Consider the following 23,921-nt stretch of genomic DNA (forward strand, 5'->3'; position numbering starts at 1 on the left):
GAGAAGGAGGGTGATGGACGAAAGGGCAGGAGAACGGAGAGGAGCCGGGCGGGGGGAGGCGTAGGCGGCGGGAGAGAGCGGGATGGAGAATGGAAAAGAGGAGAGGGAGGTGCAGGACAGGGGAAAAAGGGGGAGATGGGAAGGAATGGGGAGTGCGATAAGAGAAGCTGGGGAGAGGGAGATAAAGACGAGAGGGATGCAGAGAGCAGGTGTGTGAGGGTAGAGTGGCGTGGCAGGAGGGGAGCCTCGGATTCCCTCGGCGGAGGGGAGAGTCGTGGCAGCGCAAAGTGCCCTGTGAATGCCCACAGCGGGGGCTCCGTGTTCCGAGGAGGATCCTGCAAGCAGGACTGGAGCTGCTCAGGGCTGCAGAGACACGGCAAAGCCTTCTGGCTGGCAGGATGCTCAGAAACCGGCGTGGATGCTGAGCACAGAAGCCCTTCTCCCTCCCGTTCTGCCCTTAGGAGCACCTCTAGATGGATGGAGCTGAGGGCAGATGCGCAAAAAGAGGGGCTCACTCTCACAACTCTGTCTCCCGGCTCCATGCACAATCTCATGTCTTTTGCACCTGTTTTGGGAAAAAGCTCCAGTTCAATAGCCCCAAACTCTCCAACCAGGTTTTACCTTTGCTGCGAGGAGTGGACCCAGGAGAAATGGGGCAGGGCAAGAAATTAAGCTCTTTTGTGTGAGCAGTTCTCCCAGAGAGGAAATTAGGACTTCCCCATCCCATTCTCTGCACAAAGTGCTTCCCTGTAGTCCTCACCCCCTTCCCTGCCCTGCAGCCAATATCAGTGACTCCTTGTGCTGTGCAGTCACCCAGATCATGAACATTTGAGCTCCCAAGGCCAATTCCAGCCTTAACAGAAGTAGGGAATATCTCTGCGAGCAGACCCTAACTCCAGGGTGTAAAACCTGGCCTTCCAAGCCTGCTTGAGCCATTTTATGTCCAGCCAGTGCGGCTCCAAGGTAATCAGGTGAAGGCAGTACAGGGCTTCAAAGGCGTCAGGATGCCTTAGCCTAGATCTCTGCCAAAATGCTATCTGGAGACACACAGGAGAGATCAGGCCTCACTGGGGAAGGAATGGCATGGGCAGCACCCAGTGGCTATCTTTGCAATGGCAGGGCAGGTTTCTGCAGCACCATACGGGGAGCCCATGAGCTGGTGTCTTAGAAGAAATGAAGCCATGCAACAGCAGAGCTCTGCCCAGCCCAGCTACTCCTGGCAGGACTTGCTATCATAATCATGGTCATAGGATCACAACTTCCAGGTCTCCAGCTCACTTCCTCAGTGCTCAGAGTCCTGCCCTGTTCTCTGCCTCAACTCTAACGGGGTTGTGCAAAATGCTTTGAACTGTGTTGGAAGGAGAGCCCATCCTATGCACCTCTACAGGCAGGCAAATACATGAATTTTGCTTCATGCAAATGGTGAGCCTCTCCTCTCTGCACTGCTGTATGTGATCAGGGACAGGGCAGACTGAAAAGGTAAAAGCCAAGGCTTGAAAACTGGAGAGGAAGTAATAATCCACTGGGAATTCATTGGTTTGAGTAATGTTTAGGATGTTTAAGGGAGGCTAGATCCCAGTCTTGAGGGCTTTGTGTCCCCTGCCCTTCCACAGGTACATGCCCACACCAGAGACTTTATTTCTGCTCTTCTGGACTTACGTTGATGCAATTTACATTACGTTTGGACGAGGCTTGGGCAATTAATGTGTCAGACCATGTGCAATGCAGACATTTGTGAAACTTGCTGCCACAGGATGTCCTCTGAGGTTGCTCTGGACATTATCAGTGGATAATATGTCACACCACTGAAATACTGCCTTAGTCAGATCTGATCATGAATTGAATTTGCAGAAATTTCCCTGGCAGCAGGGTACCTCAGGGGCTTCACTGTGGTGGATTATTGCTGACCACTACCCATGCACCTCCTCAGTGCAGGAAGCAGCCTTTGAAACTCAGAAGTGGTGCTGCATTGGGGAGCGGTAAACTGCCTCACCTCCAGAGTTTGTCAGTGCCCTCCAAGGACTGCAGGATTTTGCAGTGCCAGTCATCTCACCCTGAGCACCCCTCCCTCCCTCCTGCAAGCAGTGGCAGTAGCAGCCACCCTGTAGCACTTCTTACTCTCAAGTCTCTGCAATGCATCAGGAAGGCAGGTGCTCACAGCCACCAGATCCATAGTACCACTGGGACCACTCTCTTCGGCTTAATTTTAGTGACTTGGAAGCAATTTGTCTGGACTTGGTGACTCATTCTTCGCTCTTTCTTTTTTTTTCTTCCCTGCCCTCCCCCTTCCTGTTCTCACTCTGCCTGCTCCTGGCAGCGTGAGTGCTGGTACTGATATGACTGCCTGTGACGCAAACTTAGGAGCATTAATGCAGAAATGTTGTGGTGAAAGGGTCTCCCCAGCAACCTGCAAGGGCAGTTCCCACTGGGGAGGGGTCTGGGCCTGGGTGTCCCCTCCCAAAGCCTGCATCTTGGCCTCTGTGCGTCTTGGAAGGGAGACAAACTTTTCCTCTGAACACATGAGAAGAGGAAGGGCAAAAGCCAAGGCGTAACCACCCCGCTGCCTTTGGCTGGCACAAAACAGCTGCACTTTCCTGAGGAATGCAGGTGGCTCAGATGAGAACTTAGAACTCAGTGCATGAATTGGGCCTCATATCTTCATCCTATAGTGATACTAATAGCTCAGCCTGGTGCTGCCCGGGTTGTCACTGCCGAAAGAGAGGCACATCTGGCACCACCCCAGCCTTCCTGTTGCTCACTGCTTCAGGGCTGTGTCCCGCCCAAGGTGCAACACACCATGGACACACCAAGAATGAACAGTCTGTTTATTGCGTCTTATTCACTATGTTGTAACCTTGGGAGCCGGTGAGGAAGGGAAGAGGCAGCTGCGTTGAGGTGAGTGTGGGGAAGTTGTGCAAATGGACAAACCAGTGCTACAGACCCACAACAGTCTTTCAAGCCAGAAGAAGTAAAAAGCGCAGTGACCGCCACAGGGTACTGAACTCCGGGAGGATGCTGGAGATATCGCTCATTCTCCTGCGTGCTGTGCAGAGCCTGGCATCAGGACGGGGCCAGGATCTGTAGCCAAAAACATGACAGACCTTGTGAAACCAGCTCCATTACCTTCGTGCTCTCCCTGCCATTGCCCTGGTGGTGGTGGGAAAGGGAAGAGGCATGATTCTAGCTAGAAAGCTCTCACTCTTCTCTCTCCACAGACTCTGGCCAGCTTTGCCTTTTGTCCTAAAGCCTCTCTCCTCCCTCTGCTGCCTTGAGTCAAAAGGGAGGGGCAGGTGGGGAAAATATGGGGAGTAAAGGAGTCCTGGAGGAGAAGCTGCTGCCTGGCAATGAACAGCAGCACAAAACTCCCCTTGAAGAGAGCAGGGCCTGATAAGAGGAAGGGCCATTGGGCAACTGCCATGAATAAGGAACAGCTTTTTTTTTTTTCCCCTATAGGCAGAGGCTCGGCTTCACAGCAGGTCATCCTCAGGGCAGTTCCCTGGATACAGTTCCCTCTGTGGTAGAAGGTGACAGGCAGTTCTCTTCTGTGAGGGCAGAAGTGGAAAATCCTGGGCTGCCCATAGAAAAGCAGCAAGGAAGGGGAAGTGGTTCAGGGCTCCATGTCATACCTTGCCTCGTCCTGTCCCCAAGCAGGACTGCTGTCCCCTTCTCTTTCTCTCTCTGTGAGGGTGACCCATCCCCCCAGACACAGCAGGTCATAGGAACCTCATGGCCCTGACCTTCTGGGTTCAGGAGCAGGAAAGTGCCACTGGTGTCACTCCCAGGGACCCCTTTCAGACTTACTTGCTTAGAGGAGGCTGCACGCACGTTTCTTTGTCCGGGTGGGCTGCGGACAGAGGACTGCTCGGATGGCCTCGTCAAACACCGTCTTGAGGCCGCGCTGCGTCAAAGCCGAGCATTCAAGGTATTTCACAGAGTCTGTTGGGAGGAAAGCAGGTGTTGTAATGGGGAGTAAGGGAAGTGGAGTAGGCAGTGGGAGTAGCCAGAAGTCTGCTGCCAAGGATGCTCAGAAGACAAACATGCAGGAGAAATACCACAGATCGCATCAGGCAGAAAGAGATGTGCCTGTATCATCAACATATTTCTGGCTCTTACCACTTCACAGCCATGACACCATCCTCTCTCAGTGCCCATTTTACAGTGTCCTGAGGCACATACACACCACCTAAATACATCCTGAGTCTCACCTACAAAGTAGTGACTACATCAGTGGACAAAGGAAGAGCAATGGATGCCATCTTATCTGGACTTCTGCGAAGTCTTTGACATGGTTCCCCACAACATCCTTCTCTCCAAGTTGGAGAGATACAGATTTGATGGGTGGACTGTTTGGTGGATAGGAATTGGTTGGATGGCCACACCCAGATGGAGACAGGTGACAAGTGGTGTCCCTCAGGGGTCCGTACTGAAACAAGTGATGTTTGATATCTTCATCAATGGTATAGACAGTGAGATCAAGAGCACCCTCACAAATTTGCAGATGACATCAAGCTGAGTGGTGATGTTGATATGCCAGGGGGGTGAGATGTCCTCCAGAAGGACCTGTACAAGCTAGAGAAGTGGGCCTGTGTGAACTTCATGAGTTTCAAGAAGGCCAAGTGCAAGGTCTTGCACCTGGGTCAGGGCAATCCTCATTATCAGTACAGGCTGGGGAATAACGTGATAGAGAGCAGCCCTGTGGAAAAGGGCTTGGGGGTACTGCAGCCCAAAAAGCGAACCATGTCCTGGGCTGCATCAAAAGGAGTGTGACCAGCAGGTTGAGGGAGGTGATTCTCCCTCTCTGCTCTGCTCTGGTGAGGCCCCACCTGGAGTACTGCATCCAGTTCTGGAGCCCACAGTACAAGAAGGACGTGGATCTGCTGGAGAGGGTCCAGAGGAGGGCCACAAAGATGATTAGAGGGCTGGAGAACGTCTGCTATGAGGACAGGCTGAGGAAGCTGATGTTATTCAGCTTCAGAGGTGACCTAATAGCAGCCTTCCAATACATGAAAGGGGCCTACAGGAAAGCTGGAGAAAGGCTTTTTACAGGGGCCTTTAGTGATAGGACAAGGGGCAATGTCCTGAAACTGCAAGAGGGTAAATTTAGATTACATATAAGGAAAAAATTCTTCACCATGAAAGTGGTGAAGCACTGGAGCAGGTTTCTCAAGCAGGTTGTGGATGCCCCATCCCTGGAAGTGTTCAAGGCCAGATTGGATGGGGCTCTGAGCAACCTGGTCTAGAGGGAGAAAGGTGTCCCTGCCCACAGCAGGGGGGTTGGAACTAGATGATCTTCAAAGTCCCCTCCAACCTTAACCATTCTATGATTCTATGATACTGGTGGGTGAAAAGCTGGACACAAGCCAAAAATGCACACTTGCAACCCAAAAAGACCAGTCGCATCCTGGGCTGCATCAAGAGGAGCATGGCCAGCAGATCGAGAGAGGTGATTCTGTCCCTCTACTCTGCTCTGGTGAGACCCCACCTGCAGTGCTGTTTCCAGCTCTGGAGCCCCCAACACAAGAAGGACATGGACCTGTTGGAGAGGGTCCAGAGGAGGCCACAGAAATGATCAAAGGACTGGAACACTTCTCCTGCGAGGACAGGCTGAGACAGTTGGGGTTGTTCAGCCTGGAGAAGAGAAGGCTCTGGGGAACCTTCCAGCACCTGAGGGAGACAAGAAAGCTGAGGAAGAACTGTTCGCAAGGGTGTGCAGCAGCAGGAAAAGGAGCAATGGTTTTAAACTAGAGCAGGGTAGATTTAGATTAGATAATAGGAAGAAATTCTTGAAACACTGAAACAAGTTGCCCAGAGAGGTTATGGAGGTCCCATACCTGGAGACATTAGAGGTCAAGCTTGATGGGGCTCTGAGAAAACTTATCTAGTTAAAGATGTCCCTGCTCACTGCAGTGGGGTTGGCCTTGTTGACCTTTAAAGGTCAACACCCAATGCATTCTAAGATTCTATGATCTTGAGATGAGGTCTCACATCTCCTCAGGCTTCAAGAGTCATTCAGACTGCCTGGCCTCAAGCACCTCTAGTGGCATCTCAAATCACATGGTACCTCTCTTTGAGACTTTATATCATCTCCAAATTCTCAGAGACCTTGTGCTGGAAAGCGAGGCACCCACTTCTTGCCTGAACTGAATAAACACAGCTCAGATGATCAAAGCCATTAAACATTGTCAGGACACACTTCACTCACTCAGGCAGTCTTGACTTCAGGGCAAAGCTTGCCAGCTGTACAAGACCAGGGTTTGACTATTCTCCACCCTTGTAGCCAGAGCAGAGCCATCACATGAGGCTGTCTATGTTATCCTGGATGGATACCCTCAACTCTGAACCCCTGGTTGAAAACTTCTCCCTCAGGCTGTGCTACCCACCCTCTTTGCTGCTTTTATGTGCCTGGAACAGGCATTTGTGCATGTCCCAAAATACATGAGGGAGCTGATGACCCTGAGATGAATGGTGCGGTGAAACACACATGCCCAGGTTTGCATATGTAAGCCCCAGTAGTCAGAGGCAGGGATGGGAAGCTACAGTTGCAACTCTTCCTGAGAGAGGTTAGAAAACACAGTCTTCTGACTCTTTCCGGATGTGGAGGAGAGGCCTCTGCCCACACAGCAGCTGTGGCTTTCACAGAAAAATATTGGCCCAGATAGAAATAGCAGAGTAAAAAGGGAGGGGAATGTGTAAGTGTGTATTTGTGTGTGTGCCTGTGGAGGATGGTGGCCTGAGAGAGGCAGAGAACAGAGGGTTGAGGGGCTGAGGCTTCATCAAGGAGCATATCTCCTTCCTGAGTCTCCTGAAGTACACTTTGTCCCATGACCATTGATGTGTCTCCCTGTGTCCCTCAAGCTCTACAAAAGCCTCATTAGGTTGAGGGGAAGCCTTTATCTTCTGCCTATATCCTTTCAGTAGGTCCAAGACGTTGCCCCAAGCACATACCAATTTCCTTGGCCAGAGCAAGGCCCTGAGGATATGTAATAGGGGATAGCTTCTTCTCCTTCAGCTTCTCAATGGTGTCCTTATCATCACGAAGATCCAGCTTTGTGCCCACAAGAATGATGGGAGTGCTAGGGCAATGGTGCCGCACCTCAGGAAACCACTAACAAGAGAGCAAAATGGCAAAGATGTGAGAAAAAGTCACACATACAAACATGCACAAGGGAAACAAAAAGGCATCCCTGGAAAAATGTCAGCAAGCTAGCTAACACATAGCCCTTCCATTCAGTGTTGGGTGCTACAGCCTGGCCTAGGCCAGTCCTTTGTGCTGGGTCCTCAGGCAAAATCCTTGACACAGAGCTCAAATTCTGTCAAGAAAAAGTACAAGCTGCTCTCCACCCTTCATGGCTCCCTGAAACCCAGGGAGGAACCTGAAAGTGGTAGGAAGGAAATACTATGCTGTTCTCCTCTCCATCAATCTCTCTCTTCTTCTCTCACTTCCCACCCAAAAAATTCTCATACCCTGTGGACTGGTCTTACATGTCTGTGATGCAACAGTCTTGGCTGAAAGATTCCATCAGAATATAAGTCTGTGATCTCACAGATCAATAGCCCATGAGAATAAATATTTTCCCTTTGATAGGGTTGACCAACTTCTTTGAGATGATGCAGAAAAGACGTCTGAAGGAGGCTGATATTTTAGTTCCTTCTGGCTAACACGAAAGAAGAAATGACCTCTCTGAATCTAGAGATCCTACTAGCAGTCTCCACCCACAGTCATTTTCTTTGCAAGACCACCACCAATCTTACCCTCCTCAGCCCCTGGTAGACCAGGATACTCTGTCTCACCTTAGCACGGACGTTTTCATAAGATGCTGGGCTGACAAGGGAGAAGCAGATCAGGAAGACATCCTGTAGGCATACAACCACGATGCAGAGTTAGGATGAGAGTGTGGGATTGCAGGACAGTAGGCAGGGAGGGAAGAGAAGAGCTGGGTGGGCATCATCCTCCCTCTGCAGCTGAGGGTCATGCAAGGGAAAGCTCTGTCTCACAATCTAGCACAGTCCTGCCTGCTGCTAATGGCCTTTAGAGGAGAGAAGGATATTTGCTCTCCTGACTCATGGTAACCATAGCCACCATTATCAGAAGAGCTAAACCGTGAGGATGCGGTTTTTGCGGTAAGCACATTCATCCTCATGGGAAATGGCTTGGCAGTGTCCTGCTCATTTCTCATAGGACACCAGAGAGCTTTCAGGCCAGAATAATTTTGCCTGCTGCTTGAGATACAGATAGGCTCAGCCCAAAAACTGCACATGCAGAATGCAAATGAGGTGGAGTTTTGGTTATCCCCATAAGCGTTTCTCCAGGGCATAGGAATTTAGAACTTCCATTTAATTTAGACTTCCATTAAAAACAAATAGAAACAGCTCTTCACAGTTATATTTATTTTATCCAGCTTCACCTAGCTAAAACATGGGTGTCAGGCCCAGCCCATTTAGCTCCATACCATCAGAGGAAGAAGCCTTGAAGGACAGTTCTGTCACCTATCCTTGGGATGTGTCCCAGGGTGGGTGCAAGCATGTTGTTGAGAAATATGCTTGCCTGCTCTGACTGCAGAAGGAGCCTAGGTAAATGGCTTGTTGGACTTTTAGGTGGCTGAACCTAGCTGAAATAAATACTGCCTTCAATTCCTAGCCCTTTCAGTTGCAATGGCAACATTCAGACCAATTCCTGAGGCAGCAGAGTCTTTCTGATCTTGCCAAGAGACTGCTTGGAACAACATCCTCCAGGGAAGGTGATCTTAAACCCCTGAAATCACTCTGTCATTGTGGTGAAAAAAAGGGTGAGCATAGTATCTGAAGCATCCATTTGTTCTGCTAGAGGCTTGGGCTTAGTTGAGGCATCAGCAGATTAATTGCATGCACCCACATATCAGATCCCTTTTAAAAAGCAGAAGTCAGAATAGTGGGGTTCAGAGAAATATGTAAAGCTCCTCCCTCAACTCCTAAATTCCCTGAACCACTTTATCGTCACAAAAGGAGGGCTATTTGCCAGGACTGTGTAAGGCATCTGCCGCATGCTAAGATCAGTGTCAGAGGGGCTCGTAAGTATCTCTGAAGAAAATCTTCTTCAGTTTTCTTGCTAAGTTATACCAGTAATGAAGTTTAGATAAAAGCTGCAAAATACCCTTAGATGTCTTTTACCTTTAGGGTTTCAATGCACCTGTATATCAACAGAGGTATTCTTAGAAAAGTACAGAGAGAGAGATAGGAACAGTCCTGTCACTCTTTTGTGGCAAATGTTTTTGCTGCAGGGGACGTAGGTACATCTGAGGGAGGAAAAAGGGAGGAACAAGGGAGGAGGGGCATGGAGAGTGGCCCACCGTCTGCGGGTAAGAGAGTGGCCTCAGCCTGTCATAATCCTCTTGTCCAGCAGTATCCCAGAGCCCCAGATTTACAGGCTTGCTGTCAACCATCACGTTGGCAGAATAGTTATCGAACCTGAAATTCAGAGACATAGGCGGTGGGTCAAAGAAGAGAAGAGAAAGCCCTTCCAGTAGTGTAGGTGGGTCCTAAGTGCACCCAGGAGCAAAGAACAGTGATTCCTTTTCTCAGCTGACCTGGATGATGCTGATTTCCAGTGAACCTCTAGTTCATGGATTTCCCACTCAGCATCAACCTCCTCCGTATCACCCAGCTGGTCCAGACGTGTCTGGCGGAAGTCCCACCTTTTGCCAGCTTGCATGCAGATCCACAGACCCTTCAGTTTCCCACTTCTTTCCCCAGCACCCTTTCCACAACTGTGTCTGCTCTAGCCAAGCCTCTATAGAATCATAGAATCATAGAACAATTCAGGTTGGAAAAGACCCTTGGGATCATCAAGTCCAACCATTAAGCCTACACTACAAGGTCACCCCTAAACCATATCACCCAACACCACATCTAAACGACACTTGAACACATCGAGGGATGGCGACTCAACCACCTCCCTAGGCAGTCTGTTCCAGTGTCTGACCACTCTTTCTGTGAAGAATTTCTTCCTAATGTCCAGAATGTCTTCCTTTTGTGCTCTAAAAGCCATCTTTCTTCCTAAAAATGAGGAAGAAGAACCTCAGAACACCTCAGTACCTCCTCCAGAGCCCTGCACTCCTCAACATCCCTGCTGGAACTGACGCAAATGTACCAAGGTGTGTCCCCTTACTCTTTGACAATCTAGCATGAAATATTTGAGAAGAGTTGTCAGGAGGGCATGCATGGGAGCAAAGACTTAATGGAACATCAATAGAGATGTTCTTTCTCCTGTCCTAGAAATTTTTATTCCCTGTCCCTTTTGCTGTTTTTTTTTCTTCGTTTCTTCATGCTATGGTGAGGGAAAATGATGATAGGGAAGAATCAACACAAAGACCTTGTGAATGTGCTCAGAATATATGCTGTCGTTGTAAGAGAAGCCAAGCAGTCCAGGAGCACAAAATGGCCTCCATTTCACATCTCCAGACACAAGCATCAGACAAGGGGAGAAATGGTGTGTGACAGCCAAAATGCATAACCACTTCATGGCTACATGTGAGGAAGGGATGGTGCCTTTCCACAAACCAGCTTCTGAGAAAATACGAGTTTGTGCCGCCACAGTCATTCTTAACAATGTCCATTGCAAATTGATCTGAAGAAAAAATTTGGGCTCTGAGGCCTTCCTGAACCTGCCCTTCCCAAGGTATATAAACCTGAGCTGGCAGTCTGAAGCACTTCCCCCAGCTCCTTTTGCCACCTCAGGGAGTGTGTAGTCATACTCCGCATCCCAGTGTTGTGGTATATGTGTGGGGTGCATCCCCAAACATATCCCCATGCACTCTTACCAGTGTGGTTACCAGTGCCTGCACCAGAGACAGAGAGTGCCTTGCACAAGGGAAGAAGTGGGGACCTCTGTCCATCCAACCCTTTCTTGGGTCTGGCCCAATTTTTGTGGCCTGGTGGCTGGTTGTTTTGCCTAGCAGGACTCCATCTACTAGTTGTAAACTTAGCAGACAGATAGACTCTTGGGTTTGTTTGTGTCTCCCAAATATCACATTTATACCAGGATTTTATAAGGCCATTTGTGTTTCTGGTGAAAGGTGACAGATCTGAAGCGTAGAGGCACCTTCACTGGTTTGGCAGCCCTTCATATGCTGATATGGAGATTGTGACCGTGCCTTCAGAGTGCACAATACGGAGTTTCTGCACCACTTTGCACCCTGCTTTCCATCCTCCCACCCACCCCAAGACCTCTTTAGGCATGACTCACACGGTGGGGATGTATTCTCCTGGGAAGGCATTGGTGGTGTAACTGATAAGGAGACAGGTTTTCCCCACAGCTCTGGAAGAGAAAGAAAAAATAGCAGGAAGTTATAGTAGGTAGTTCAGGCAGTCTCACTAGGGTGAGGTGGAGATGGGACAGTAAAAGAATCATAGAATTCCAAGCTGGAAAGGACCTCAAGGATCATCCAGTCCAGCCCTTTAAGGTAAAGAAATACAGTTTAAATGAGATAGTCCAGTACACTGTCAAGTTGAGCCTTAAAACTGTCTAAAGTTGAGGAATCCACTGGCCCCATCAGGAGACTCCCATAAGCACAAACGTTCAAAGACCAGACAGCACATAATCATAGGTTAGACAACTGGCAGGAAGAAAGACAGGATGTCACCCAGAAATGTTTGTTGCCTTCAAGCACAAAGGCTTGTTTTTACAGTCTGGTACAGAGATCACTCAGCTAAAATGCATCCACGCTGAGATGGAGGTGAGAGCCTGTTTTCCGGTGCATGCACAGTGCTGTACACTCACAGCCAGGGTAGCTGTATTGATTTGGTGTGGGAGTGCCATGACAAAGCTGCCCAGACAGCTACAGCCCCTGAACACAGGAACTCCTGCCTGCTTCTGCAGGTGCTGTGGCCAGGGGCTGATAGCAACTCTTCTTGGCTTAGCCACAACACCTTCCAGTTTTGCCTATCTGCGGTAAGCTTCAGCATCACCCACAGAGAGAGCTGTAAGCAGTCAGCAAGGTGCCCCTCCCTGAGGGTGATGGAGGCTGCTGGTGGTTCTTTCTGAGCTAGAAGTTGGTTCTTCCTCTCTCCTTAGCCTCCTCTGCACCCATGCTGCAGCAGGGTGGAGAGCAAATAAGCCAGGGTAGCAGCACCATCCAGACTGGGTGAGAACATTCATATGAGGGAGGTGTGAAATGGGCTAGTAAGGCTATCAAGGGGAAGGGAAGGTGTTGTGGGCAAGGTGAAGCCTGTGGTGAGGGAAAGAAGTGGAGAGCAACTGGAATAAGATAAAGCAGTCAGGACAGGCACGGGAAGGAGAATCCTTCTCCTTCTGGGTTGCTGTGTCTCAGGTCTGTGTGGCCTGGGAAAGTCTGCCCATGTTTCAGTTACAGCATGTGTAAAATGAAAGTGGTGAGAGCAACCTGCCTCCTCAGCCTATGAGCACAGCCACAGGATGAGGGAGATGTCTTTCCTGGCGGAAAGCCTGGAGTCCTGCTGCTGGGCATGCTTCAACCATCTCAGCGGTACCTGCAAAATCCCCTGTTGCAGATCTGCAGTCCTGCCTTTTTTCACAGAATCATAGAATCACAGAATCACAGAATCACAGAATCCTGGAATCATAAAATGTGTTGGGCTGGAAGGGACTATTAGAGGTCAACTAGTCCAACCCTCCTGCAACCCAGCCTGCAGTGAGCAGGGACATCTTTAACTCGATCAGGTTTCTCAGAGCCCCATCAAGCCTGACCCTCAATGCAGCCAGGGATGGAGCTGCTATCACCTCTCTGGGCAACCTCTTCCAGTGTTTCACCACCCTCATAGTAAAAACCTTTTTAAACATCTAATCTAAATCTACTGTCCTCTAGTTTAAAACCATTGTCCCTCGTCCTGTCGCTACATGTTCTTGTAAACAGTCCCTCCCCAGCTTTCCTGTAGGCCCCCTTCAGGTACTGGAAGGCCACTATAAGATCTCCCCGGAGCCTCCTCTTCTCCAGGCAGTGAGACACCAGCGTGCTTGTCAAGGGCACACAAGAATTGTGTGCCCTTGACAAGCATTGCTGGTGTCTTTGCCCTGGTTATGAGACATCTGCCTCAGTTGCTGCACTGTCGGGCAGCTGAGGAGGAAATTGAGCTCTTTGGCATGCTCTGACACTTTTTTTTCCTTCTGCCACCTCCTTTTCCTATCTCCTCCTCTCTCAAACCCTTCTCTTTCCCAGATCCCTTGCTACCCTCTTACCATATAGATATTGAGGGAGGACCATGGAGGCTTCCTGAAGCTTTACAGATAGCTCAGGAGATCTATGGAACTGTAGATGGGTAAGTCATGGAAGGTGGGATGGTTCTGAACCAGTGTGGTTGAACAGAGAGGAGCATAAAGGGTCGGTGAAGGGGCAAAGGTTACAACAAAACTGTTGGGAGAAGAGGTGAGGTTAGTGTCACCTGCAGGTTCCTGGGACTGAATTCAGGGAGTGTTAAGAGGTTGCTGATGTGTGATGGAGGGGGCTGTGGAGCCAGAACAGTTATCGGGCAACAAGGGGCTTAGCTGAGTGACAGCAGAAGGTCCTGTGGTTGATAAGGTTGAGCCAGAGAGGGTGACATGGCTTGTATGGCTGGGAGGGAGGTAAAGGGTGGTGAACCAAGAGCTCAGAGCCATGGAGGGATGACTGGACTGCTGTGTTGCAAGATGGTGGAGGGGGAGGTGCAGTGTACAGAGAAGCAAAATGACAGGACAGATGATATTTAAGAGGAGCTGTGGGCACAGGGGTTGAGAGCAGGACATGTTTAGCCACGACATGAGGGGAATGCTGCCTGGAGTCATAGCTACGGAGCTGGTGCAGTGTTTGAGGGAGAAGGTGAAGGGTTAACACGGCAACAGATAAATACCCAGTGGAATTGTTCATCCAGCTCTAGCTTGAAGTCTTCAGGAGACTTTTCACAGAGGTAGTGGTGTTTATCCAGGGTTCTGTCCTTTGTTGTACCTTCTCCCTGTCCCTGTGCTCCAGCCCATGAGAGTATGTCTGACTTGTACTGTTATGTTTGCAGATATCTTCTTCCCCGGGTGAGTTTTGAAGGAGGAAGTGAAGGTGGGGAGCAGGGCGGCTGCAAATGTCTCTTCATCTGCTACCTGATAGCTGCCCCAGATAACAGCCTGGCCAGCTCCTAACTGGGAAATGAATTAACCTACTCTGTGCCAAATGCAGACTCTACTCCCCTCCCTCCCCTGCAACTACTTATCCCACAGGGCACGAAGAGGCCCTGTCCATCCCATCCCTTCCATCCCCAAGCAGTACTGACTGCTTCACTTATTGATGGCTTAGATTGAGCCATTTCCAGGGATCACAGCACATGGGCAGTGACACCATCATACTCTGAAGGCAAGGCTGTGTTACCTCCCACTCCCAAAGTGGTGTATATTTGTGCCTTTCTCAGCGCAAAGAGCTCCTCCTCCTTGTGCCCACAGAACCCTTGCCAAGGCCTCCCACACACCCTGATACAGAGACAATGTGCCGAGAAAAGCCGAATACAGAGATACTGGCAAACATCTCATGAGGACCTAAGTGCCGTGTCTTCTCCCAGTCAGTCCCAGCGAGCAGATGGCTTTCAAGGAGCCATTCACCTGCAGGTGGGCACTCACAACTCTCAGGTTTTAAATCTGACTCCTGCTTACAGGTTGAATCTGGCAGCAACACCACCACCTCCTGTGCATGGGACAGACCTGCTCCACTTTCCAGGCTCCTTCTGCAGATGCCCTTCAAAATGCCCTCTTCTGCACCCTCCCCAAAGGAAGATCTCTTGCTCTGGGGTAGAAAGAACAAATGAGAGAGGGGGAATGCAGGCTGCAGGAGGTCAGAAGCAAAGCTGGGGAAGTTTCACTAAGCAGCCACCTTCTTCCTTGCCCCTTTGTCACCGCCTCTCCCTCCCTGCACCCACAGCACACCAGCGGGGTACCTACCCGTCTCCCACCACGACACACTTGATGGCTTGCATGTCTCCAGACCTGTGGCAGAGGACAGCGCTCCGGGGCAAAAGAAAGATCAGGTCAAGTCAAACAGCGAGGGGAGAGACAGGCAAATTTGAGTATTAGCCCTTGTTTGGCAGTGAGCGGCAGGTTACTGAGAGGGAGGAAGTAGAAGAGGGAACTTTACTTAACCATCACCCTTCAGTCCCTCCTCCCCTCCCACCACAGCAGCAGCTCTGCGGCCGAGGCCGTTAGCTGAAGGCGGGGCACGCATAACTTCATGGTTGGGATGATGACTGCTGTCATTTTTAATTTCCGCACCCCCCTCCCCACATGTCACCTGCTCGCTTCCCCATCCCATCACTGTGAACGTCTGGAGGCACCAAACTGCTTTTACAGGGGAACTGAACATGACTTAGAAGCAAGGTGAGAAAGTGGAGGGGAAGGATTTCCTCCTCCCTCCTTTATCATCCGAACTTTGCAGGAGGTATAAGCAGGGAAGGGAGTCTGAAGTGGGAGTAGTCAGGTGACATGAGGCGATGAAGATTTTTCATGTGTCCCCAGTGGCTCCGAGTGTCAATGGCAAAATGTCACAAGGAACAAGGTTTTCTGTGAAGGCTGAACAAGGAAGTTAAGGAGCCTCTAGAATGCAGCAGCCAACCTCATGGCTGCTCGGTCCTTCCTCTCCTGTAGAACCTGCTGCACTTCCCCACCTGTCCAGATTACTGATACAAAGAAATATTGTGAGAACCTGTGTGTTCATGAGACGGAGAAAATGTGTCAAGGGGTGCAATGAAGTGTTTTCACTCCCCTGCCAATACTCTGAGACTCAAGACTGGTGGATGAGAGCAGTTCCTGCAAAACAGCTTCTTTTCCACCCTCTCCCCTATTTCTGTACAAAAGCAGATAATGGGAGCTGCTGCCAGACGTCTTAAATCTTGTCACAGAATAACAGAATTATAGAATGGTTTGGGTTGGAAGGGACCTTTGAAGATCATCTAGTTCAACTCTCCTGCAGTGAGGAGGGACATCTTTAATTAGATCAGGTTGCTCAGAGACCCGTCCAACCTGACTCTGAATGTTTCCAGGGATGGGGCATCTACCACCTCTCTGGGAAACCTGTTCCAGTGTTTCACCACTCTCACCATAAAAAATCTCTTCCTTATATCTAGTCCAAATCTACCCCCTTTTAGCTTAAAACCTTTACGCGTTGCTGTATCATCGCTGCAGGCCCTACTAATAAGTCTGTCTTCATCTTTCTTATAAGCCTCCTTTATGTATTGAAAGGCCACAACAAAGTCTCCCCAGATCCTTCTCCTCTCCAGGCTGAACAACCCCAGCTCTCTCAGCCTGTCCTCATTGTCCTCAGAAGACAAAAGAATTTTAGAGCTAAGCAGCAAGGAGATGAAGGAAGAAATCACTTTATGAAAGAAGAGATAATGAGCAGAAAGATTCCAGGAGGCTCTAATCCTCCCTTTCCCTCCTCAAAATAAGGGTCTGACTCCTCTTCTTTCCTTCCTTCTCCTGCCATGAAACACTAAGGCTAGAAAAGCGCGTATGTGTGCACATCTGTGTGCTCCAGCCTGAACTGATCAGTGGGTGGAAAGGAGATATGTTTTATAGAGGAAGAGATGTTGGGACACAGAATTAAGTAGCATTTCCAGGCTTTTTCAGGAGGCCAGTTAGACCAGGAACAGTGTTTTTTCATCTGGGATGTTCCTGAAGGAAGGTACTCTGAGGGAAAGTGTTTCTCCAAAGGCTGGTGACCTTTGTGCTGCTGTAGCCACAGGCGGCTGTTGCAACTGTTCTGCTCAGGCGGAGAGCTCTCCCATCCATCACACAGTGCTGACCGCAACCCAGAAACCTTCAACTGTGGAATGTTTCCAAGTCTTAGGGCTATTTCAGAAGCACAAAGCAACTAGCTGTACTAGGTGTTCCCTCTGCAGGTGGTAGGGAAGGGAGAGGAAGGAAACACACTGACTGCCCTGGAATTGGAATACAGGTCAGAGAAGGACAGAAGGGAGAGTGACAAAGGCTGTTACAGCAAGAACAGCAGGAGTTGGAAAGGGCAGGCAGGCACAGAGTAAAGTGGGCCAGGAGACAGGGGCTTAGAAGAGAAGGCAGGTATATCTAGCTCTAGAGAATGGTATTGGTAGATGGGAGAAAACTATTACAGCTCCCTGGCCAACTGGACACACTGAGAGGTCCCAAGGAGAGGCATCTGGGTGACCAGTGAGGGCTCAGGGAACTGGATCTGGCAGAGTCCCTCGGGTTTCAGGGAGCTCTAGGTTTCAAATAACCCTCATGTGCCTGGGGAGAAGCAGGATAGGAAGAACAGAGAGTGAACACCCATGGTGGAAAGGATGAGGACTGAGGGGAAAAGAACTGGCCAGAGCTGGAGAATACATTGAATCTTACTTGGGACAGAGTCATATGAGGATACTGGGGCTAAGGACAGGATTTAGGCTAAGGGAGATGGAAAACTGGCCGGTCGCACAGTGGGGCCTGGTGGCAAGGATGAACAAACACCCCTGAATGCCAGCGTGTGCTTTTGTCCTTGCGCTCTGGCCTACAGGCTTGTGGGACTGGCAGCATGAAAGGGATTGGGCAAGAAGGAAACAAATAAAAACTGGTCAGGGAGGAAGGACTGTTGTTGAGACCCCGTGTTCAGCTGAGCCCCATGTCAAAGACACTGTAATTTTGTATGGCCAACAATGAGCTGTGGAAGTCCTGGCAAGAAGGTGTATCTGCAGCACTCTTCTGGGAAAATTACTTTAGGAAGATAATTGCCGCCTGCTGCTATGGACATTCGGTTCTTGTCAAAGTAAGAAGTTTGTGCTGTGAATCTATAAATATCCCTCCTCCACCAGTGCCTCTGTAGAGGGATAATGGGGGTTTTTAGGGTGTTTCTTTCCTTCATTTTTAAATTATGGGATAATACATTCAAATAACACATACTATAGTAACTCTGAGAACAACTGGCACCTGCTACATTAAAACTTCTTGGCTGTACATGCTGCAGGAAAGGAAAATGCAAGAAATAGGCCCATAACCCCTAACTAAGCACATACAGAATACACATACACCCTTAACTGAGCACATCTGTTGCTGCTTTGATGTCCTCTCACACCACCAAGAGGTGCTCTTGACACAAGTTTCCTTCTGCATGTGCAGTGGGGCTGAGGGAAAGCAGGCACCCATCTGGGGTTTCTTCTTTCCTTTGCTGAGTTTGAGGAAGATGCTAACGGGAAAGAATTGCTCAGTGAGACATTATTTCTCCGAGAGGCTTCCAGGGCCCCGGGCTGGATCATCTCTACGTGACTAATCTGTGCCAGGTTTGCATGGCGCTCATGTGGGACTGTGGGCAAGGAAGGAAAGCATGATATACTTTTTCCCCTCACAAGGATCCAAAGCAGTAAGGACCGCTCCATCTCACCCCCTCTTACTGTGGGGTTCTGCTTCCTCAGAGAGGATGGGAAAAGGGTGAAGGGGCTCCTTCAGAAAGTATCTTTGCACTTCAGAGCCCTGCACAGGAGGGCAGGAGCTGAGCAGCAGGCTTGTCCTTCAGCACAGACAGAGTAGCAGGGGCAATTCTTCCCTGACAGGAGCACAAGGCTTATTTCTTCGCACACATATGTGACATGGCCACAGCAGGTATTCTCATTACCCTGGACCCTCTTAAGTTCCTTTTTATGTGAGCTATTACTCAGGCAATCCTGAGTGCCTGGGAGACCTTTTCTGTGTGTGCTGGGCCTCTACTAGGGAGGAGAATAATTTGCTTCAGCCTGACTGGGCAGCAAATTGTACCTGCTTGCTACATTCCCCTTTTGCATCTTTCCACTTCCCCGTTCACACAGCTTCATACCATCTGCCTCCTGCTTCTCATTCTTACTCTACCGCTTTTCTTCTCCAAAAGTCCTGCCCTTCCCTGTTGCTGCCCCTCTCTCTCCTCACTGCTGTGGTTTCTCTTGTTTGAAAATCCTGCCCTAAATTCAAAGCCCCAGTCATAACTGAAGTGGGATGATGCATCTCAGGCCATGACGTCTGGCAGTCCCTGGCAGAGAGGTTGTGGAGTTGCTTCATACAGGGTTTATATTCTAACATGGAATCATAGAATCATTAAGGTTGTAAAAGAATTCTAAGATCATCAAGTCCACCTGTCAATGCAACATCATCATAACTACTTAACCACATCCCAAAGTGCCACGTCTACACATTTTTTTAACATCTCCAGGGATGGTGACTCCACCACTTCCCCGGGCAACCTGTTTCAATGATTCACCACTCTTCCAGTAAAGAATTTTTTTTCTACTATCTAATCTAAACCTCCTCTGGCACAACTTGAGCCCATTTTCTTTCATCCTATCTCTTGTTACTAGGGAGAAGAGACCAACCCCTGCCTCGCTACAATCTCCCTTCAGGTAGTTGTAGAGAGCAATAAGGTCTCCCCTCAGCCTCCTTTTCTCCAGGCTAAACAACCCCAGTTCCCTCAGCCGCTCCTCACAAGAATTATTCTTGAGACCCTTCACCAGGCTCATTCCTCTTCTCCGGACCTGCTCCAGCACCTTAAAGTCTTTCTTATACTGCCGCACCAGGGGCTTCTCTAGCCTAAATTTACCCTGTCAAGCAAACGCTTAGAAAAAAAATGAAGTTTCCAGTCCAGCGTCGTTGAACACAAACTACCTACAGTTACAGTGTAATTCATAAGCAACTGAACTTGCAAGTGGTATTTACTGAGCCTTATACCTGTCTTACTGTGGAGACCAGTCCTACTGGAGACAAGCCCATTGTGCTACAGAAGTTCCTCTAACTTCAGAGCGTGTCTGCTCTCAGCCTTTCCAGTTTTGGGGCAAAATAGCAGGTTCATTGCCATCCTCCTATCTGGAGTGCTAAAAGAGGCTCACCCCCTTCACCTCTTCTCCACTGTGTACCTGGGTAACCAGATGTTTGGGCAGCAAGTTCTTTGTGATGGCTGATTCGCACTCACACATCCCTCAGCTAAGATGTTGTTCACAGACTCTGAATCACATGGGGTTTTATGGCTTAGCCTTATCTGGTTCTCTGTAATTCTGTAAGTTCCCAGTGATTCTGATATGGATTTCCATTCTTACAGACATTTTGTTCTCAGCTAGTGACAATCCCCATCTCACTGATACCACTCTGTTACTCAATGGTGACAAATACAGACCAATATCTGACTGTGCCTCCCTTCCCATGAGGTGCTTAAATGGTTCAACATTTTTCACCTGCCTGTTGTAGAGGGAAGGTAACACAGACTAGAGATTACACATGTAAATTCTAACTTGAGTGTCAACTGCTCGACTTGACTCCCCTGCCTGCTGGCGCTCTTCATACAGTATCAGATGTTAGATATCCTATGTTTTGTAAAACCAGATTTAACACGTATCTTTACTGATAAGCTGTGGTATCTTCTAGGAAGACTGCACCAGGGAACTGAAAAGAGCTGTGAGCTGTTTAGAGCACTAAGGAAATCTATAGCTACTCTGTTTTACAAGACCAATATTTCCTGAATCATCAAAGAAAAATCTTTTTCTTGACTTCTACCATTCTTTTCCAAAGGCATATAACTTCAATCTTGCTGCACTTCTGAGACTGACAAAAGAATCCCTCTGGTCCTTCATTGAAGTTTATCAGATTCTAAGTGACCCTACTCTAATCTGGATGGCTTGGGGTTTTTTTTACAAAGCCTTTTATAACCACCATCCTTCTTCTTTTAAAATATGCTTCAGTTCCTTGAATTAGTAAAAGCAGTTGAGAATAGACTATTCCAGGTACTCTGCACTAGTAGCTTTACTTACTGCCTGTGTATCTGCATCCTGAGCTCATCCTGCTCTGGCTCTCACAGTCTGTGTTGCTCTTCACACTGGACCATGATTACTTTATTCCAACTGTTATAGGAAAAATCCCATCACTGCCTTCACTCTAGTGCTGTTTTACTTTGCATCAAAATACTGCCTGTGCAGCTCATAATCCCCACAATACCGTGTAAGAAGCGCTACACTCTCCCCTGATGTACTGCAATCCCTATGCCCAACCTGAATGATATTCTGAACCTCCTGAAGGGGCTATTGAATTTGTATAAACCTGTATTTCATCTCTGTGTATAGTTTTGGGAATACAGCTGACATGTTCAGCACAGAGAAATATGTCACTTTTTCACTGTCTTTACTCCCTTGAAAGTGGTAGGAGATATTTATATTTCTTTTTTGTTTACACAATTATTTAAGCTTATTCCAAGTAGCAGAAAAGCGCACCCATGCTGTTGGCTTGATGTTTTCCTTTGTAACCACCAGAACAACAGATATTTTCACAGTCAGTGAGCATCCTGGGAGAAAAAGTGGTTTGGGGCACAGGGAGCAGCCTGGAGTATTGATGTGCAGCAGTCTGCCTTATCTGCCCATGATAAGGTGAGAACTGTTGGACCATCCTGGCTGATCCCACTGCACACACTCACACCTCTCGCCTGTGCAGCCCCAGCCTGAGACAATCGCAGCTGGGAAGGACATGCAGTGGCAGAAGCAATCACTGGTATCAGTACAGGTTTTGTGTTGCTCTCTGCTGGAGTGGCTGAGAGTATTTCTGCAGTCCCCAGAGGCACCCATTTCAGTGTTTGCAGGGTACTTGTGGTTTGACTTGCCCAGAGACACGTGCAGAAGAGCACTGATCAAGCTGCCTATATATGTCACCTACCTTTGAGGCAGGGAAGATCAGGTCTTTCAAGGAAGTGCTTTAGCTTGTCATGTCTGTTTGATGGCAACTGCAATACTGCTGAAACATGTTTACTTTTTTTTTGGTGGAAAACAATGATGGAAGTATTGGAGGTGATATGGTGGATCCAGCCACAGTGCAGGAATTGGGACACTGGGTTGAACTGTGGGGCAGTGAATTCTCCTCTGATGTGGTCCATAGTCTCAAGACAGAAACTGAGGTTACAAAGGGTGGGCTCTTGGCAATTTGTGTTGCAAAGGCAGGCCTCTGATAAATTTTAAGCAAGGACATTGGATGTGATGAAGGTCAAGGCAGACACAAGTGTAATGGTTTGAAATCAGTTTGCATTCCTAAAGCTCACTCTCTTCTCCTTCCTTTCATCCCTCTCAAATAAGCTCCTAGCTGCTGCTTTGAAAATATTTACACCGACCACATAAAGCAAGTGATGAATATTTGCCACTGACTCTTCCTAAAGATCATAGGTTATTCGTGACCGTGCCTACAGCTGCCTTCGTGGAGTCATTTCTGCTACCTGTTGACATCTTTAAGTTTGGGATATCTCCCACTCTTCACTAGGGGTTTATTGGAATGCTTGTCCTCTCCAGTAAAAGCACTGAACCTAAATCATAGCCACAGGTTAGAGCAAGTGCAAGAGGCTGAGAGGAAAGGAGGGCAATCTGTGTCTGTTCTTGAGAGGTTGGATGGCCCTAGAGCAACAGACCTTAGACACAGCATCCAGGCAAGTCCTACCTTTCACATCAAGCCTTTTAAAGGACTGGTTATTATCTCCAGAGAATCTCAGACCAGACTCAGCTAACGGGAATGTAGGAAGTTTATAGCTCTTCCTTTCCTTTCCTATATTCTTAATGATGCTAAGCATACATAGACGATAGCTCTGGCTGCAAAATAACTGAGAGGGTCATCTCTTATTTTGCTACACATGAAATGCTCTTGCAAGCTCTACCTCACTGTCTCATGGAAAGACAGTAGATACAAGTCTAGACCTGTTTTGCTGTCCTGCTCAAGGCTTGCTGTGAGTACAGCAACAGGCCAGGGAGCCAAGATGTAGAGTGCTTCAGAGGTAAGTGTTCATGCGTGGAGAGGAACCATCCCTTTACAGCTTCAGTCCTGGTAGAGGAGGCAAGAACCCTGTTTTGGGCATCACACCCGCTTTGAATTTCACCCTGACCTGTTTATTCAGTCACCAATTCTTCTGATTCTTTCATGGTGCTCTCCTGCAAGCTTCCTTGTCCCCACATTGCCTGTATCAGAGATCTAGCACATAAATCTCATGGCAACAAAATACAACTCAAGTGGAAGTGTATAACCTTCTGGGCCTGTGTGGAGGGCATGGAGGAAAAAGAGCACCTCTCTGCCTCATAGGTGAACAGAGCAGCACAAATGCCTTCAAAACTGTCCTGTTAATGCCAACTCTCCCACCAGGAGGAATACTGCTCAACATGAGAGAAGACTTCATTCCTCCTCAGTTCACTACTTACAAGGCTTCCCAAGAAAAACAGTTTATTAGTGGAAAAAAACTAAGCAAGACTTAGCGAGTACAAGTCACCTAGTGGGCAGTGAGGGCGAGGAAAGAAGAAAAAGACTCCCTTCCCCCCTCCATCAACTCTCCTCCGATTTTGGAGTGTTCATCCCCTCAGTTCTTCTGCAGAATTAACATGGAAAGAATCTTCCCTTTAAAATGAAACCACTTCCTGAATCAGATGGGTTTTCTGAATCAAAACCTTCCTTTTTTTCCCCCTGTCTCTCCTTACAGTGTCTCAGACAAAAGCCCAAAGCCTCTCAGTGCTCATTTTTGTCACCTCAGAGAGAGATCTATGCTCAGAGATTCCCCAAAAAGCTGCTGGGATGGAAGGAGGAAACACATTTGTTGATTTCCATTTCAGAAGTAGCCAAGGAGCCCCTCTTAAAGTCTTAGTGGTATACACACAGTTTCCTTCTCTGATGCAAGCTCATGAGATGCAGTTGGAGGGACGAGAAAGGGCGGAGACATGAGGCAACCCGCCCCCTAATGCTGCTGCCTTCTTGGTCGCTGGCTCCAAGTTGTTTCAGTTCTGTGAAGCACCTGAACAAGCAGAAGGCAAGGAGGGACAACACTTTTGAAAATATATTGTGCTCTTCAGGATGGACTTTTGTCCTGCTGGTAAGCCTTGACTGTCTTTCGCCTTTCCTTTGGTGAGGGCTGTGCGCTCAGTTGGATGGTTGCAAGTTGCAACAGGGCAAGTTTAGGCTGGACATTAGGAAGAAATTCTTCACGGAAAGA

General features: G+C 48.6%; 2 protein-coding genes across 2 annotated transcripts in view; one reads left to right on the forward strand and one right to left on the reverse strand.

Moving 5' to 3' along the window:
* Positions 1-2,808: 2,808 nt before the first annotated feature.
* RAC2 (ras-related C3 botulinum toxin substrate 2 (rho family, small GTP binding protein Rac2)) lies at positions 2,809-15,122 on the reverse strand. The gene is made up of 7 exons (XM_009867819.1): positions 14,906-15,122; positions 11,222-11,293; positions 9,327-9,444; positions 7,792-7,854; positions 6,946-7,105; positions 3,802-3,936; positions 2,809-3,078 (listed from the first exon to the last, which is right to left on the reverse strand). Exons 1-6 carry the CDS (start codon positions 14,938-14,940, stop codon positions 3,806-3,808), a joined length of 579 nt encoding a protein of 192 aa, XP_009866121.1. The 5' UTR covers positions 14,941-15,122; the 3' UTR covers positions 2,809-3,078; positions 3,802-3,805.
* Positions 15,123-23,583: 8,461 nt separating this feature from the next.
* CYTH4 (cytohesin 4) overlaps positions 23,584-23,921 on the forward strand; it is a 16,249-nt gene continuing 15,911 nt past the window's right edge. The window contains exon 1 of the mRNA XM_009867820.1: positions 23,584-23,801. Coding sequence (XP_009866122.1) covers positions 23,783-23,801 — 19 coding nt within the window. The 5' untranslated portion in view covers positions 23,584-23,782. The remainder of the gene's footprint in view (positions 23,802-23,921) is intronic.

Source organism: Apaloderma vittatum, unplaced genomic scaffold (assembly GCF_000703405.1).
Source record: "Apaloderma vittatum isolate BGI_N311 unplaced genomic scaffold, ASM70340v1 scaffold5184, whole genome shotgun sequence".
NCBI lineage: Eukaryota > Metazoa > Chordata > Aves > Trogoniformes > Trogonidae > Apaloderma > Apaloderma vittatum.